Source organism: Mobula hypostoma, chromosome 11 (genome assembly GCF_963921235.1).
Source record: "Mobula hypostoma chromosome 11, sMobHyp1.1, whole genome shotgun sequence".
NCBI classification, from domain to species: Eukaryota; Metazoa; Chordata; class Chondrichthyes; order Myliobatiformes; family Myliobatidae; genus Mobula; species Mobula hypostoma.
In genome coordinates this window covers 2,116,722-2,136,570 of record NC_086107.1, presented here as the reverse complement: position 1 = coordinate 2,136,570, position 19,849 = coordinate 2,116,722, and the positions used below count along the sequence as shown (strand labels likewise).

Below are 19,849 nucleotides of genomic sequence, written 5' to 3'. Positions count from 1 at the left end.
GCCATTATCAACACTCCAGTGACTGTCTGCCTGGTGTCAGTGGTTGCATAACCAGGACTTGTGATGTGCACCAGCTGCTCATATGACCATCCACCACCTGCTGCCGTGGCTTCACATCACCCTGATCGTGGGGCTAAGCAGGAGCTACACCTTGCCCAAGGATGACCTGCAGGCTGGCAGACTGACGGCATGCCTTACACTTCCTTTGGTAGAGAATTATTTCCACCTCGCCAACCATGGCACATAACGAATGAAAAAACTCGAGAGATGAAAAGATAATTTTCAAATATCAGTTAAAATCCCAGAGTATGTTGGGGCCAGAAATTTGAGACATCTGTTAATTAGAGGAAGGTGGATTTGAAGTTTAATTTGGTCTTGACTTTACACTTGGAACTGTAGGATCAAGGATGGAACTGACAAATGATAGTTTAAGATGCACCTTTCACTTCAATTTCCAGTGATAAGGAAGACTTTCACTCTCCCTTCTCCCACACCGTCATCAGATTTCTGAATGGTCCATGGAGCCAAGAACATTACCTCATTATTTCGCTTTTTATGTTCACGTTTATAATCTTTCTTATCACAACTTGTAGTAATTTTTTTTCTGTATTGCTGTGTACTGCTGCCGCAAAACAACAAATATCATGATGTACACTCAGTGGTCACTTTATTAGGTACGCCTGCTCGTTAATGTGAATATGGAATCAGTCAATCATGCGACAGCAACTCAAAACATGCAGACATGGTCAAGAGGTTCAGCTGGATGGAATGATTGTTGGTGCCAAATGGGGTGGTCTGAACATCTCAAAAACTGATCTCCTGGGATTTTCACACACAACAGTCCCTAAAGTTTATAGAGAATGGTGCGATAAACAAAATCATCCAGTAAGCAGCAGTTCTGTGGACAAAAACACCTTGTTTATATGAGAAGTCAGAGGAGGAAGGCCAGACAGGTTTAAACAGACAGGAAGGCAGCAGTAACTCAAATAACCACACATAACAACAGTGGAAGAGCATCTCTGAGAGATTTTTAATATATATATATATATAAAATTAAAAAAACTATAAATGACAATAAGCATATGTAAAAAAAGTAAATTAATTAACCAGTGCAAAAAGATTGGAAACAAAATACTGAGGAAGTGTTCATGGGTTCACTGTCCAATTACATAAGAGCAGTTGCTTCATTTATTAACATCAGGAACAATTATGACAACATGAAAGATTTCGAAAGCTAACACTAGAGATTCTGCAGATGCTGGAAATCCAAAGCCACACATACAAAAAGCTGCAGGAACTCAGGAGGTCAGGCAGTATCCATGGAAATTAATAAACAGTCCACCTTTCAGGCAGAGACCCTTCATTGGGACTGGAAAGGAAGAGGGAAGAAGACAGAATAAAAAGGTACAGGGAGGGTGGGATGAGTCAGCAGACGCAATCTCAATGGCTCTTTACACAGCCTTTGATCACCTGGACTATACAAACACCTATGTCAGGATGCTGTTCATCAACTGTAGCTCAGCACTTAACACCACCATTCTCACAATCCTGATTGATAAATTACAGAACCTGGGCCTCTATACCTCCTTTTGTAATTGAATCCTCCACTTCCTAAACAAAAGACCACAATCTGTGCAGATTGGTGATAATACCTCCTCCTCTCTGACGATCAACACTGGTGCACCTCAGGGGTGTGTACTTAGCACACTGCTCTACTTTCTCTATACCCATGACTGTGTGGCTAGGCATAGCTCAAATACCATCTATAAATTTGCTGATGATACAACTATTGTTGGTAGAATCTCAGATGGTGATGAGGGGGTGTACAGGAGCAAGATATTTCAACTAGTGGAGAGGTGTCACAGTAACAACCTTGTTAGTAAGAGGAAGGGTAAGACGAAGGAACACATACCAATCCTCATAGAGGGATCAGTGAGCAGCTTCAAATTCCTGGGTGCCAAGATCTCTGAGGACTTAACCTGGTCCCAACATATCGATGCAGGTATAAAGAAGGTAAGACAGCGACTATACGACTACTAGGAGTTTGAAGAGATTTGGTAGGTCAACAAAAAAAAAACACAAGAAGTTTCTATAAGTATACCATGGAGAGCATTCTGACAGTGATCTATCTGGTATTGGGGGGGGGGGGGGCCGGAGGGAGGAGGGGGTAGCTACTGCACAGGACCGAAAGAAGCTACAAAGGGTCGTAAATTTAGTCGGCTCCATCTAGGGTACTAGCCTACAAAGTACCCAAGACATCTTCAAGGAGTGGTGTCACAGAAATGCAGAGTTCATTATTAAGGACCCCCAGCACCCTTTTCTCATTGTTACCATCAGGTAAGAGATAAAAAAGTCTGAAGGCACACACTCAGCAATTCAGGAACAGCTTCTTCCCTTCTGCCATCTGATTCCTAAATGGACATTGAACCCATGAACACTACCTCACTTTTAAAATAGATATTATTTGTTTTTGCAAAGTTTTTAACCTATTCAATATACATATACTGTAATTGATTTACTTATGTTTTACTTTTTTTTCCTTCTACATTATGTATTGCATTGAACCATTGCTGCTAAGTTAGGAAATTTCACGACACACGCCAGTGACAATAAACTTGATTCTGATTCTGAGTAGAAGCTAGGAGGTGATAGGTGGAAAAGGCAAAGCGGTGGAGAAGAAAGAATCTGATAGGAGAGGAGAAGAGATAAGAGGCCAGTGGTGGGAAATGGATAAGAGGGAAGGGGGATGGGGAAAGATTATCTGAAGTTGGAGAAATCAATGCTCATGCCATCAGATTGGAGGCTACCTAGATGGAATATGTGGTGTTGCTCTCTAACCTAAGTGATCTCATCACGACAGAAAAGAATGCCATGAACTGACTTGTTGGAATGGCAGTGGGGATAGGAATTAAAAAGGTAGCCACTGCATTATTCTGCTTTTTGCAGATGGAGTGGATTTCCAACACTTTTAATCAGATAAGCCTTCTTCATTTTCAAACTCTCAGACTTTGCTGCTGGAATCTGAATACAGTCGTCCCTCAGTATCCACGGGGGATTGGTTCCAGGACCCCCCCCCCCGTGGATACCAAAATCCACGGATGCTCAGGTCCCTTATATAAAATGGCATAGTATTTGCATATAACCTATGCACATCCTCCCATATAATTTGTCATCTCTAGATTACTTATAATACCTAATACAATGTAAATGCTATGTAAAATAGTTGTTATACTGTATTGTTTAGGGAATAATGACGCTTTGAAGGAGGCTCAATAACACTACAGGATCTGTGGAGGTTGAGGGCTGAGGATCTTCAAGCGTTGAAGGTTGAGGCTTCACAATTGCAGATGCTTTACTTACAAACATTGTTATAAGAAGCTGTTTCTTCTTTTTCTTTGCATCATCAAACAAACCTTGCAGTGGTTGTAGGCATGTTATTATCCCTCGGGTGACACGGAGGCTTCGTTCCATTGAAGGATCGTACTCAAGGATCATATCCTTTAACACTTGCGCCTGCTGAAAAACTGCCGCAAATTTTTCAAGTGTCCAAATTGATGGCTCTGCCTCCTCTAAGTCTTCTGCATCATCATCATCTTCTGCAGAGGATTTCAGCAGATCTTCGAGTTCCTTGTTGGTAAAGGTTTCTCTATGCTCTTCTATGCGATCTTTCCAGGTCTTGAATCCCGGGGCTTGCTTGGCACTCTTATGGATGTAGGAACGATTGGGCATCTTCTTCCAGAACAAGCCCGTTTCATCACAATTGAAGACTTGCTCTGGAAGGTAGCCTTTCTCTTCTATGAGTTTCTTGAGCTCTTCTGGGCACGCTGATGCTGCCTCGGCATCAGCCGATGCTGATTCTCCCGTGATCTTTAAGTTCTCGAGGCTTTAGAGCTTTACGTAGCTAGCCAGATATCCCTTACTGGCCTTAAGCTCCTTCCTCTCGCTCTCCTCAACCCCCTCAGAGTAGTGCTCATAAAGGTTAAGTGCTTTTTCACACATAATTTTGCCATCAACAGGGATATGCTTCTGTGACATGTCCTCTAGCCACACACTCAATGCTTTCTCAGTCTTTGCAAGCACTTTATCATGAACCAGAGAGACCATTTTTGCCGTTGTAGGGGTAGCACTAACACTTCCACTTCAGCTTCTTTCTGCTTGATTGTGCAAATGCACAATTTGTTCTTACCGACCTTACGGCCCACTTTGGCAAACGACATGCCACTTTTCAAAAGATCCAAGATTTTTATTTTCTTAGCGAGAGATAGCACTTTATGCTCCCTCACAGCCTTTGAGGAATTGCTTTGACCACTTATATGCTTTTTAGGAGCCATTTTTTCACAGAAACAAAGGGTGCACACAAGTAGCCAATGAACGAGACGCGAGGCGAACAGTGCTCAAACAACGAGTGCTGGAGAGAGACTGAGGATCTGTGAAATGGTGGGAGGCTACAGCAGGGTATGCCTACACATCACTTCATTCATGTGGATTAAACGTAGTGCTTGGCGCGCGGCAAATTCAAGTTTTGCTTTTTGGAACTTCCTGGAATTTTTTTCCCCATATATTTTTGATCCATGGTTAGTTGAATCCGCGGATGTGGAACCCGCGGATATGGAGGGCCAACTGTACCTCAATAATGAATTGAATGGGCCCTTACTCACATTATAATATCAGCCCTGTAAAAGTGAATTTGCTACTGCAGGTGTCATACCTTTTTGAAGAAGAAGTGATTGGCCAGGTGATTTAATACCATTGGGTTGCTGGGATCGATTGTATAAGCTCTTGAAAGGAGTTGCACACCATTTTTAATGGAATCTGCCTAGAGAAACAGGAAAAGATTTGATAAGTTTGCAGCTTATTCAACATACAATAAAGCAGTAGCACAAAACAAAGTCCACAGCGTTTGTAACCAACTCTTACACAAGTGAACCGAACTCCAAACTTGTGCAATTGAATATGCAGTCACACAACAATTTTTGAGAAATGGAAGAAGCCAAAGTCATAGAACACTACAGCACAGAAACAGGCTATTTGGCCCATTTAGCACATGCCAAACTATTAATGTGCCTAGTCCCATCGAACCTGCATCTATCTTTCCACCTATCACCTCCCTACTCTCACCACTCTCAGCGAAGAAATTTCTCCCTCACACTCCCCTTAAACATTTCACCTTTCATCCTTAACCTAGGACCTCTAGTCACACCCAACCTCAGTGGAAAATGTCTGCTTGCATTTACCCTATCTATAGCCCTTATATCTTTGTATTTTGTACACCTCTATCAAATCTCTCCTTATTCTCCTACACTCCAGAAAATAAACTGTCCACTCTGCCAGCTCTCTGTCTGCTCACTCCACAACATGCTTAGCTGATTCTCCAAACCTTGCTTCCTGGTAATTCAGCCCACAACAAAACCACCTTGACTGAGAAATCATTGAACTAATAGGAAGACAGGGGGACAGATTCCATGCAGAAGTCATAAATTTACACAAGCATTTCCATGGCATCCAGATAATTCAATGCACATTACATCAATTAAGCATTTCCATGGCATCCAGATAATTCAATGCACATTACATTAATTATAGAAAGTATGATAGAAAGCTTCCACAAACAGAATTGTTACAACAACCAGATTTTATTTTGACAGGACAGGATGAGGAATAAATACTGACTGAGATAACCTCCCCCGAACTTCCGTAAATTAGTTAGAGATTTTAATGAGTCCACCTGGAAGAAACTGGCCCATAGTTTAAGGGAACATTTCAATAGTAACAACTCTATTGGTACAGTTCTTCCTACCACCGTGAACTGTAATACTGTCTGAAACGTGAAGAAAAGTGTTTATTTAAATCTTCACCTACTTCTTGTGGTTCCACACATATTTATTTACTTACTAGTTGATTCATACAGTAAGGAACAGGCCCTTCCAGCCCAATGAGCCGCACCGCCCAGCAACCCACTGATTTAAAATTAGCCCAATCACAGGACAATTTACAATGAACAATTAAGTTACTAACTTGGTATGTCTTTGGACTGTGGAAAAAACCAGAAAACTCGGAAGAAACCTAAGCAGTCATGGGGAGAAGGTACAAATTCCTTTCACACAGCAGAGGGAATTGAACTCCAATGCCCCGAGCTGTAACAGCATCATGCTACTGTGGTGGCCCAAAGATCACAATGATATTTACAGGGACTTATGTATTAGTTCCCTAGTTACTCTTTTGCTCTTTACATACTTACAGAATCTCTGTGGATTCTCCTTTATCTGCCAAGGTAGTCTTTTCCTCTCTATTAATATGAATAGAGTTACTGAACAATTGCTCAATATTCCACAGGGTGTCCAATGTCAGGGTGCTGCTGGAATAAGTGATGATTGGGAAGTCTGGGACATCTGTGATTGTGTCAGAGGCCTTTAGAAGTATTCCTGATTGTTAACCTGGGTTTCCCCTCTAAGGAATTGCACATTTCTGCTCAGACAGACGAGGGTAGCAGGTGCCTAAGAACATTGCCCCTTGCAGGTTCCTCTGTGTCACATCCTGTAACTGCAGTTTCTTCCTTGCCAGTAGGGACTTTAAATTGTAATCTGTCCAACCTTAAAAGGGTGGCACAGTACTGCAGTGGTTAGTGCAGTTTACAGCACCAACTGGGTTTCAATTCTCTCCGCTATCTATTAGGAGATTGTACGTTCTCCCTGTTACCGCGTGGGTTTCCTCCGGTGCTCGGGTTTCCTCCCACATTCCAAAGGCACATGAGTTAAGGCTACTGAGATGTGGGCATGCTATGTTGGTGCCAGAAGTGTGGTGATACCTGCATGCTGCCCCAGCACATCCTTAGTACAAATGACACATTTCATTGTATGTTTTAATGTACATGTGACAACTAAAGCTAATCTTTATCTTTAACAATCTCTGTCTGGTTAAGTTATAAACCAATAGGTTATAAATCAAGGAACTCCCTAACCCAAAGCCTCCAGGGACACAGCAATTCATGACAGGGGCACCATGGTAGCAATACTATTACAGCTCTGGGAGTTGAAGTTCAACGTTCAATCTTGGCATCCTCTGGAGGGAGTTTGTACATTCTCCCTGTGAGTGTGTGGGTTTTCTACGGATGCTCCAGTTTCTTTCCACAGTACCAGTTGGTAGGTTAATTGGTTACTGTAAGTTGTCCTGTGATTAGTTTGCATTAAATTTGGGTTTGGGGCGGTGTGGCTCAAAGGGCAGAATGACCTGTTCTGCGCTGCATCTCTAAAAAGAAAATTAAAAATAGCTCACCATGGTTACCTCAAGGCATGAGCACGAGTAACAAATACTCCTCACTGATAATCAATACTGCCGCACTGGTGTGTGCATCAAGGATGAGTCCTTAGCCAATTGCTCCATTCTCTCTACACTTTAAACCGTGTGGCTAGGCAAAGCTCAAACACCATCCATAAATTCGCTGATGACACCACCATTGTTGGCAGAGTTTCAGATGGCAATGAAGTAGCGTATAGGAACGAAACAGTTAAGCTGGTTGAGTGTTGCCACACTTACAATCTTGCACATAGCACCAGCAAGAGCAAGGAGGGAATTGATTGTGGACTTCAGGAAGGGGAAGTCAGGAGAACACACACCAATCCTCACTGCAGTGTCAGCAATGGGAAGGGTGAGAAGTTTTAAATTCCTGGGCAGCAACATCTCGAAGCAGCTATCTTGTTAGTGATTGAGATTTTTTGGTTGACAGCACAGGTAACTCACCTCCTTATTATTCAGTTCCAGGACTGCAAGACCCACAAGTGCTCCTACACATTTAGGGTTGAGATCGAGAGCCCGTCCAAATGCTAGTCGAGCCTTCTCCAGCTTACTCAGCTTCACAAAGCAATGGCCCATGCCCAGCCGCACCTCGGCTGTGAAAACAAGAAGCAGGAGTTTCTTGACAAGTTTATCACAACAAATACCAGCTCATTTTTAATCAATCCCTGCACCCCCAGAGGAATATTGAGAGAGAAAAAAATTGGGAAGGAATATTTCCATTACTATTCATCAGAAATTAATGCACATATCTTTCCAATAACAAACAGAACGAACAGTTCATTATTTAAGTAGCACCAATAGCATAGCCAATTAAAATATTAACATCTGACCAACTCCCCCTTCCATTCTTCCTTCTCTCTCCACCTCGTTCAACCGTGGCTCTGAAACTGTACTTGGTGGAATGAGGGGTGGGGAATCTCATTGAAACCTATAGGATCAAATACTGAAAGGCCTACATAGAGGACATGGAGAGAAAGTTTCCAATAGTGGGTTAGTCTAGGACCAGAGGGCACAGCCTCAGAATAGAAGGACATCCATTTAGAACAGAGATGAGGCGGAATTTCTTTAGCCAGAAGTGATGAATCTGTGGAATTTGTTGCCACAGTACAGGTTATTGGGTATATTTGAAGTGGAGGTTAATGGGCTCTGGAGGTAGCAGTGTCTCTCATGGTAGCCCTGCTGAAACACTACCACCATCTCTAGAATCCTGCTTCCCTGTCATTTTGTACTGCTTTCATCAAGAACTTGTTACCCTGCTACCTATGTGGAAATTTGTTTCCCAATTCTGCTTTCTTAACAATCCCTCTCTCATTTCCAAGGATCTGCTTCCTTTGCCTTTCAGACCCTCTCCTGTTCTGGGAACTGGGAATCACTGGAGGGAGATTACTTCTAGGCTTGCGATACTGCAGGAGAAAGAGAGTCAAAGAGCACAACAGCACAGAAACAAGTCCTGTGGTCCATCCAGTATGTGGCTAATTGTTATTCTGCCTAGTCCCATCTGGACCATAGTCTTCCATACCCTCCTCATCCATGTACCTATCCAACTTTCTCTCAGTTTTACAATTACACAAACTTTCATTTTGCATAACGGAGAATTATATACAACTGTCGCTGCTGCATATGGTAGTCACTGAGACCAGAAGGCACTGCCTCAGTATAGAGGAACATCCACTTAGAACAGGGATGAGGAGAAATTTCTTTCACTAAAGGGTGATGAATCTGTGGAATTCATTGGCACTGATAGCCGTGGAGGCCAATTCATTGGGTATTTAAAGAGGGTGTTGATAGGTTCTTAATTAGTAAGGGCATCAAAGGTTACAGAGAGAAGCCAGGAGAATGAGGTTGAGAATGATAATAACTCAGACATGATAGAATAGGAGAGCAAACTCGATGGACCAAATGGCCTAATTTTGCTCCTGTGTCTTGTGGTCTAACACATGGACACTTAATGACAGTATGAAGTGGTACAGTGACACATGAAGCAGTTGTCTAGATCAGAGGTTTAGCATGAAGGATTATTAATAGCAGATCCAAACAAAGCATAACCTCTTAATAAATTACAATACAAATCTCTGTTCTATCATTGGTGGTGTATTCATAGGGCAAAATCAAGATTGCTCAATGTCATTTCCATTACACATGTGTCTCTTTTTTCCTTTCTGAGGGGGTTGGGGTCCAGTTGGAGTCCATGATCTACAGCTACAGCTCAAACTATGGTTCTTCATGGGTTGTGGGTTCTTGCTGTCAGACTCGCCTAGTGTTTCAATTATCTCCAGGGGCGCCCTGGAAGCTGTGTGCCTGTGGGGCGTGGACAATTCCTTGCTGATGCTGCTGACTGAAGCATCGCAGGACACTGAATGATTGAGATAGGAGCCGGTATGCTGCTGTCAAAAGAAGACCACTGCGCTCCAGTGACCTCTTTTTCTCTCTCTCGATGGAGAGTGAGAGTCTGTTGGTCCTCAGATCAACAAAGCAGATTGTAACATCGGAACAGTGAGCTGTTGGTTAATTGTGTGGCTAGGCACAGCTCAAATGCCATCTATAAATTTGCCAATGACATAACTATTGTTGGTAAAATTTCAGACAGTGGTGAGGAGACATACAGGAGCAAGGCAGATCGACTGGCTGAGTGATATCACAGCAACAACCTTGCACTCACCATCTGTACGACCAAGAAATTGACTGGGGACTTTAGGAAGGCAAAGGCAAGGGAACACATACACATTCTTGTCGAGGGATCAGAAGTGTAAAGTATGGGCAGTTCCAAGTTCCTGGGTGTCAACATGTCCGAGGATCTATCCTGGGCCCAACATATCGATACAATGACAAAGAAAGCACAACTACAGCTATATTTCATTAGGAGCTTGAGGAGAATTGATATGACACGAAAAGCACTCGCAAATTTCTATATATATCACATAGCGAGCATTCTAACTGGTTGCATCACCATCTGGTACGAAGGGGTCACTGCACAGGATCAGAAAAAGTTGCAGGAAGTTGTAAACTCTGCTAGTAACATCACGGGCACTAGCCTCCACAGGATATCTTCAAAAGGTGATGCCTCAAATTGGCAGCATCTATCATTAATGATCTCTCCAACACTTAGGACAGAACCTCTTCTCATTGCTACCATCAGGGAGGTGGTACAGCAGCCTAAAGACACACACTCAGCGTTTCAGAAACAACTTCATTCCCTCTGCCAGATTTCTGAATGGACAATGAACTCATGAACACTACCTCAGTTGTTTTTTCTCCTCTTTTCTTGTACTCAATTAATTAACTATATATAGCTTATTACAATGTATAGTCTTTATTATGTATTGCAACCTACTAGTGCTACAAAACAACACATTTCACAACATACACCAGTGATATTAAACCTTATTCTCATACATCCTTGATTGTAGTGCTGGTGATGAGTTGGGCAGTTCTTACGACTTGTTGTAGAGCCTCTAAGAGGAATCAGTTGCAAGTGGTGATAGCTATGACTAGTGAACCATTCCTTACCTGGACATCCAGGATTGGTCCGAAGAGCTTTCTTATAATAGGCCAGAGCACCACGGTAATCTTTTTTGTTGAAGGAGATACAAGCTTTACCTGTAGAGTGGGGAAAAGGGCAATTAGTTAGGTGTTAATTTGTGTTGGGCACGTGGCCAAGTGGTTAAGGCGTTCGTCTGGTGACCTGAAGGTCACTAGTTCGAGCCTTAGCTGTGGCAGTGTTTGTGTCCTTGAGCAAGGCACTTACCCACACATTGCTCTAGTGTCTGTGCGAGGAGTGGCACCCCACACAGACTTCCAATCTGCGCCTTGTAAGGCATGAAAATGTCTGACACAGGCCTCTCATGGTCTGAGTCAACGTTCCCTCCTAATTGGATGTGGCTATTTTAACTGGCAGTGTTCAAACTGTGACTTGGTCCAAGATCCAGTGATCTAGCCACTGAACTCATGGTAATTCAGTCCTGTGATCATTCATAACCTGTATTTTTTTAAACCATGGGCTAGAGGTACAAAACAGTCCACCATCACCAGGTTCAGGAACAGTTATCACCCGTTAACCATCAGGCTCCTGAAACACAGGGAATGACATCACTCACCCCAACAGTGAACGTGTTTTTTTAATTCTTTAAGCATTTGCAGAGTTTGTTGCCTTTTGCATATTGGTTGTTTGTCTGTCCTGTTAGATAAGGTCTTTCATTGATTCCATTATGTTTCTTGTATTTATTGTGAATGCCCGCAAGAAAATGAGTCTTAGGGTTGTATATGGTGACATAAATGTACTTTGGTAATAAGTTTACTTTGAACTTTCAATGGTCACTTATCTTTGTAAGATAAATATTGAATCTGTTGCATCCTACATCACAATGGCACCATTTCCTGGTTTCAATACACTAGTTTCAATGTTTGTCTTCTGATTCTGGAGACATAAGATTGAAGGTTCAAGCTCTGCTCCAGAACAGAAAATCCAGATTTACTTCCCAATACCAGTACCAAGGGAGTGCTGCACTTCTACAGGAGTACCTTTCCAAGGAGGCGATAAAACGAGGCATGTATGCCTGCTCTCACGATAGAGCAAAACTACAGTGAACTGTAGGGTCAGTAGAAAAGCTCAGTACCATCACTGCAGGACTTGCATGTGTCCAAGTCAAAGAAATGGGCAGCAAAAATCATTGCGGTCACGCATCCTCCGACATCATTGAAAGAAGAGAGACACCAATCAAATGCAGAGGCCGACCCTCCAGGCACAGCAATAGGCCACACAAGCTCCCTCACTGGCTGCCAAGGAATTTCATTAGTGAACAACAGGCAGGTGGTCGGCGCTGATTTATTATAATTGTTGTACATTATTGCTTTTTGTTGCCTGTCATACTCTGATCAACACACCACAGCAAATTCCTAACATACGATTCGTAATGTTTATGGCGAATAAAGTTGATCCTTAATCTTGCTCTGGCAGATGTAAAAGACTCATTGAAGCGGAACTGGGCAGGTCTCCTCCAGGTTCTGACCAACATGTAGCTCTCAACAATCCATACAGTAGACAGTTGGTTGCAAAGTTTCAGAGCCTGATACATGCAAATATGCCGCCCTCTTCAAACACCACAGTGATGACAAGTCACTGAGTTTGGGATACCAATACTAAAGGATAGAGAAGCACATTCATTGCAGTTTGAGCTCAGATTACTGGAACTGTGGGATTTACGCTTACCATTCAAGTGGTTGGTTTGGTATGTCACCAAAGATTTCTACAGGTGTCCTGTGGGAAGTATTCTGGAATGGAGAGGCCACCGGACATGCTTGCAAGAGATTGCCGACTCAGCCAGCTCCGAAACAGGCACAACCCATCCCAACATCGTGGACATCTTTAAAACATGGTCCCTCAAGAAGACCTTACCTTAGAAATTACCCAGAGTTATCCATAGCCCTCTATTTTTCTGAGCTCCATGTACCTGTCCAGGAGTCTCTTAAAAGACCCTATTGGATCCGCCTCCACCACCGTCACCGGCAGCCCATTCCACGCACTCACCACTCTCTGCATAAAACACTTGCCCCTGGCATTCCCTCTGTACCTTCTTCCAAGCACCTTAAAATTATGCCCTCTCGTGTTAGCCATTCCAGCCCTGGGAAAAAGCCTCTGACTATCCACACAATCAATGCCTCTCATCATCCTATACACCTCTATCAGGTCAACACTTATCCTCCGTTGCTCCAAGGAAAAAAGGCTGATTTCACTGAACCTACTCTCATAAGGCATGCTCCCCAATCCAGGCAACATCCTTGTAAATCTCCTCAGCATCCTTTCTATGGTTTCCACATCCTTCCTGTAGTGAGGCGACCAGAACTGAGCACAGTACTCCAAGTGGGGTCTGACCAAGGTCCTATAAAGCTGTAACATTACCTCTCGGCTCCTAAATTCAATTCCACGATTGAAGGCCAATGCACCGTGTGCTTTCTTAACCACACAGTCAACCTGCACAGTAGCTTTGAGTGTCCTATGGACTCGGACCCCAAGATTCCTCTGATCCTCCACACTACCAAGAGTCTTATCATTAATACTATATTCTGCCATCATATTTGACCTACCAAAATGAACCACCTCACACTTATCTGGGTTGAACTCCATCTGCCACTTCTCAGCCCAGTTTTGCATCCTACCACTGTCCAGCTGTAACCTCTGACAGCCCTCCACACTATCCACAACACCCCAACCTTTGTATCAATCAGCAAATTTACTAACCCATCCCTCCACTTCTTCATCCAGGTCATTTAGAAAAATCACGAAGAGAAGGGGTCCCAGAACAGATCCCTGAGGCACACAACTGGTGACCAACCTCCATGCAGAATATGACCCATCTACAACCACTCTTTGCCTTCTGTGGGCAAGCCAGTTCTGGATTCACAAAGCAATGTCCCCTTGGATCCCATGCCATGGCCATTAGACATAACACTGCTTTGAGCAAATAGTTTTTAAATAGCATCAGTTGCATACGTTTGTTTTCAAAAAGCAATGATTTTTGTCATAAATTGTTGCGAGGAATAGGTAATAAGACAATGCAGAACCATTTTGCTCACCGCGGTTTCAAGCATTCAGATGCTAGAAACAGCCAGGAGTAAAAATGAAATTATTTCACTACTTGAACAAGTTAGAAACTACTGAGAGTTTGAAGGTATCAACAATCACCTTGTATGTTACAATGAAAATGAAGATTTGGAGGATGCAGTCGTTGGAGCATTATATGATGACAGTCCATTTTCTGTCTAGTTGTCACAGCTGATTTTGTTCATTCACAATCAAAAGAACATGCAGTGAATGAATTCGTCCTCTACAACCATTATGAACTAATGCACAGTTTTACAGTACTGCAGTAGTATTGGTAGTGATCTACCGTAAATTCCAGTGTATAAGCCGAGAATTTGGCCCTAAAATGAGGGGGTCGGCTTATACAGAGGGTGCCAACTTCGGAAAAACAAATACACGGAAGACAGGTTGTATTTATTGGCTGTTTTTGAGTCAAATACAAAAGAAAATACAAACGCTTATGAAATCTACACAAAAGATCTACAAAACACATTCTGTTTCTCAATTTACTTGTACACACTGTTGTCGTCAAACGTTCAGAGCTTGAAACTCTCACAGTCTTCATTATCTGACTCTCCAAAAATCAAATCCCATTCTTCGGCAGTCACCATATCATTGTAAGGAGCATCAATTTGTGTTTAAACTCACATCTAGTAGCTGCAGCACCGACGTCAAACCACTGGGGATGACTGCAATGTCCGTATTTTCAGCTTTCAATGCTGCTTTTGTCTCACCTGACAAGTGCACTTTGAACATGTCCCGGACAAGTAGCGACTTTTCCTTCCGGAAACCTTCGGGACGTTGACGCCACACCTCTTTAACCCACTTCAAGCAACCCTCTTCGTCCATCCAGCTGAGTTCTTGAACGTAAACACCCAGCAGGAATTTTTCTTTCTTTGGGAATGTTTTCATCTTAAAAAGCACCATCGGTGGTAGCTTGGTCCCATCAACCATACACATTAACACGACAGTAAAATGTTACTTCTCGTGTCCAGTTGTTTTGACAAGGACTGTTTTCTCCCCCTTCTGATTGACAGTGCAGTTGCCAGCAAAGTCAAAGAACACTGGTGCCTTGTCCGTGCTACCAATCAGCGAGAGCAGGTAAGAATGTGCCTTTCGATGCTTGATTTCAAATGATTGGAAGGCCATAACCTTATTCTCAAGGTCGCTCGGCAACTTCTGAGCAATCTTTGTTTTTTGTCTCAACACAAGATCACGTTTATTTATAAATCGAGTGCACCAACTTCGCGTAGCTTTGAAATTTTCGCTGACCTCACTGTCTTTTTCGGCCCAGTTCAACGCTTGAACTTGAATCATTTCTCTGGTAACAATGTATTCAGATGATCGCTGGTGATTCACCCACTCTAAAACTTTTTCTTCCAGTTCTGGCTACTGGCATGTTTTCCAGTGGTTTGCACATTTCCTCTTTGGCATTTCCCTCAGCATGTCCTCTGCCTTTCTCCACTCTCTCACTCGTTTCTTGTTTTAATCTTTTGTACATGGTGGTTGCAAACACAATACTGAGTACACGTACTGATCCCGCCACCTTGTGTTATGTTTTAATGAGATTATGATGGGCGCTAAATGGTTTCACAGGGGTTACATTTCAGAGGATTCTTTACCATTGGGAACCTAATCAAAAACTTCCCTCCCTGATTTATTTATTAAGAATTCACTTATAACGCTCTGCAATGTGTAGGCCTGTTTTCTTAGCAGGTACTGGTTCACAAAATTTCCAGGTTCCGGATCCGGCAAAGCTGAGTACTGGCTTTTCCGGTTAAATCAAAAACCTCAACAAAAGGGGTCGGCTTATACAAAGGTAACATGAAAAAGTCACTTTTTTAACCTTGAAAATAGAGGGGAGGGTCAGCTTATACACCGGAATTTACAGTATGTTAAGTACATAATTTGTTACTCAGTTTCTTTTTTTTTTAATATACCTTTTTAACTATTTCCATGAAAATCCAGCTAATTGGGGCAGCTGCTTAATTGGGTCAAAATGTATAGATCCACTTTTAAAATTGTAATTTATAGCTTTTGTGTACTGCAACCACAAAAAAACACATTTCGTGACATATGTCACCGACGTTAAATCTGAACCTGAACGTGGGATGCCTGCTCTGATTTAACCGCTCAAGGAGCACATTTAATTTATTTACAGTTGATCCAAGAACTTGTTGCTTCCAGCAGTCAGGACCTGTTGCATGCCTGCCCTTCAGAGATGTTCTTACCCAGGAGTGCGGGAATGTTACTTGGTGACTGATTCAGCACAAAGTTGAACTGTGCCTCAGCTTGGTCCATTTTATCCCCCTCCAGCAGGCAGAAGCACGCTCTCCCCAGCAAGTGGTTCTAAAGACAAGAGAGCACATTAGGGAAAGCAGCTTTCAAACAGTACACTACTGAATTACCTAGAGCTTACAGCATAAAACAGGATAGTCAGTCTGCGGTGTTTGTTTCACAAGTCCTGCTTCATCCCTTCACTTCCCCCTTTATTTATTACATGTACGTCGAAACAATAGTGAGGATTGTGCTGGGGGCAGCCCGGAAGTGTTGCCATGCTTCCAGCACCAATATATTTATTCTATTTATTTAGGGATACCGGTCATTCCAGCCCAACAAGCTGTGCCGCCCAGCAGCCCACCTATTTCACCCTTCATCATCGTAAGACAACATACAACCACCTAACCGGCATGTCTTTGGATTGTGCGAGGAAACCAGAGCACCCGGAAGAAACACACATGGATTACAATGAGAACGCATGAACTCCTTACAGGCAGCACAGGAAATGAATTCTAAAATCTGACGCCTCGAGCTGCCATGGCGTTGTGCTAACCGCTATGTCACTATGGCTTCCCACGAAGGTTGGGGTTGTTGTGGATAGTGTGGAGGCTGTCAGAGGTTACAGCGGGACATTGATAGGATGCAAAACTGGGCTGAGAAGTGGCAGATGGAGTTCAACCCAGATAAGTGTGAAGTGGTTCATTTTGATCAGTCAAATATGATGGCAGAATATAGTATTAATGGTAAGACTCTTGGCAGTGTGGAGGATCAGAGGAACCTTGGGGTCCAAGTCCATAGGACACTCAAAGCTGCTGCACAGGTTGACTCTGTGGTTAAGAAGGCATACAGTGTATTGGCTTTCATCAATCGTGGGATTGAGTTTAGGAGCCGAGAGGTAATGTTACAGCTATGTAGACCCTGGTCAGACCCCACTTGGAGTACTGTGCTCAGTTCTGATCACCTCACTACAGGAAGGATGTGGAAACCATAGAAAGGGTGCAGAGGAGATTCACAAGGTGTTACCTGGATTGGGGAGCATGCCTTATGAGAATAGGCTGAGTGAACTTGGCTTTTTTCCTTGGAGTGACGGAGGATGAGAGGTGACCTGATAGAGGTGTATAAGATGATGAGAGGCATTGATTGTGTGGATAGTCAGAGGCTTCTTCCCAGGGCTGAAATGGCTAGCATGAGAGGGCACAGTTTTAAGGTGCTTGGAAGTAGGTACAGAGGAGATGTCAGAGGTAAGTTTTTTTACACACAGAGTGGTGAGTGCGTGGAATGGGCTGCTGGCGACTGTGGTGGAGGTGGGTACAATAGGATCTTTTAAGGGGCTCCTGGATAGGTACATGGAGCTTAGAAAAATAGAGGGCTATGGGTAATTTGTAAGGTAAGTACATGTTCGGCACAGCATTGTGGGCCAAAGGGCCTGTATTGTCCTGTAGGTTTTCTATGTTTCTATGAACTCTCAGATGAAGCCCACGCAACCTGAGGAGAATGTAAGAACTCCATTCAGAGTGTGGTGGGAATTCAAAGGTTTCATAGGTACACTTAATGTCAGAGAAATGTAAACAATATGAAATGCTTTTTCTTCGCAATAATTGAATCCAGATCGGAGACCGCTGGCGCTAACTGCTATGCTACCATGCTGCCCTTCTGTATTACATCAGGCATCAGCTGATGTTATTATCCATGGTGCAGATATATTAATTATGCTTTCCTAAAGACTGCAGCTTTCAAATGCCACATTCAACGCTCATTGGATGCTGTGTTGCTTTGAAGTAAAACATCAGCAGACCTCAGTCTGTTCAGTTTGACTAGCGTTTCTCAGGCCAGATCACCCCCAATGAGGTGTAGTGATGTCAAAGGTTGCAGCAAAATACTGCAGGATCCTTCAGAGGATAGTGAAAACCACCTAGAGGGACACCCCCCCCCGCCCAACTCTCTGCTGTGTTGTGACATTCACTGAAGGGCCCAAGGCATTGTTGAGGATCTCTACCACCCATCCCACAATCTCTTTGACCCACGACCATGAGGAAGATACAGGACCATCAGGACTAGGACTGCCAGACTGGGTGACAGCTTCTTCCCTCAGGCTGTGAGACTAATGAATACCCTGCCACCACCGAGGTCTCATCACTAGGACAGCGAGCTGTTTACTGTACTGCTTACTGTTTACCTGTACGGAAGAGTACATGCATTTTGAATTATATTTTATTAACTTTATTTATGGTAATATTTTCTTTTACCATAGATATATGGTGTGTGATATATGTTTTGTGGGTGCACTGTGGTCCGGAGGAACGTTGTTTCATTTGGTTGTCTCTGTCAGTCAGATGACAATAAACTTCAGTTTGAACATAATCATACAGAGACCTCGCAATGCTTAACCCACTGGTCGGCCCTTCTCTTGCTGCCATCGGGTTTGATTCAGTCCTTTCCAGGAACCTGATGCCACAAGTGCAAATGAGAAGGCTGAAGTGACTTAAATGTCTTCAGCCTCCTCCTGCTCAGAACCAGTTATCACAAGAAGTAACTTGCATCCCCTCTTGCTGTGTTGTCACTCGTGGAGTTGAGGTCAGGTGTCTTACGTCACTTGGTTTGACAATCAAGAGTGGAGGAGGTACAATAGTCTGTGCAAACAATGTTTCACTGCACGATTAAGAATGACGTCAGGATTTTACAAGGTCTAGAGAAAGTTCGCAAGATGATTCCGGGAATGAAAGGGTTAACGTATGAGAAGCGTATCGTGGCTCTGGGCCTGTACTCACTGGAATTCAGAAGAAAGGTCGGGGGGGGGGAGAATATTTCATTGAAACCTATCGAACATTGAAAGGCCTACATAGAATGGACATGGAGAGGATGTTTCCTATGTGGGGGAGTCTGGCACCAGAGGGCACAGCCTCAGAAATGAGGAATGTCCATTTAAAGCAGAGACGAGGAGGAATTTCTTTAGCCAGAGGGTAGTGAACCTGTGGAATCATTGCCACAGACGGCTGTGCAGGGCAAGTCATTGGGTCTACTTAAAGCCGAGGTTGATGTGTTCTTGATTAGCCAGGACATCACAGGTTTTCGGGAGAAAGCAGAATGGGGCTTAGAAGGATAAGAAATCAGCCATAATGGAATGCTGGAGCAGGCTTGATGGGCTGAACAGCCTAATTCTGCTCCTATGTCTTAGGGTCTCAGAGTGAAATTCTGGACCATACATCATGGTAAGCCTGACTAACTTGAGTCCTTTGAAGACCAGTCCACATTATGCTGGTTAGACATTCTGCGGCAGCTGCCTATGCAGGGACTTATTTTTATTTCTCTCTCTGCCCCTCTCATCATACTGTGCCACCCATCTCGTGCACAACTGTCCCTTGCTTCACTTCACTATTCAGCTAGTTCTACTGTGGGTACAGTTCTCCCCCACTTTCGAGGACATCTTCAAAAGATGTTGTCACAGAAAGGTGACATCCATCACGGAAGGTGTCCACCATTTGGGCCATGCACCCATCTGGATGCTGCCATCTAAAGACTCGCTCTTTAGGGTTCAACAACAGCTTCCTCTCCACTGCCATCAGATTCTTGGAGCCAACACCACAACTTAATTCTATCTCAGAGTACACTACCATGGGGCGGTTACAATAGTGTAGCAGTTAGCACAAGACTTTGCAGAGCTGGTAACTGGAGTCCAATTCCTGCCGCTGTCTGTAAGGA

The 19,849-nt window shown here is 43.4% G+C and overlaps 1 protein-coding gene across 1 annotated transcript in view; it reads right to left on the bottom strand.

The window, feature by feature from the left end:
- ctr9 (CTR9 homolog, Paf1/RNA polymerase II complex component) overlaps nucleotides 1-19,849 on the bottom strand; it is a 105,678-nt gene that overhangs the window by 75,112 nt on the left and 10,717 nt on the right. The window contains exons 4-7 of the mRNA XM_063061570.1: nucleotides 16,102-16,219; nucleotides 10,801-10,890; nucleotides 7,738-7,886; nucleotides 4,709-4,816 (exon numbers count right to left, since the gene is read on the bottom strand). Of these exons, the coding sequence (XP_062917640.1) occupies nucleotides 4,709-4,816; nucleotides 7,738-7,886; nucleotides 10,801-10,890; nucleotides 16,102-16,219 (465 nt within the window). The remainder of the gene's footprint in view (nucleotides 1-4,708; nucleotides 4,817-7,737; nucleotides 7,887-10,800; nucleotides 10,891-16,101; nucleotides 16,220-19,849) is intronic.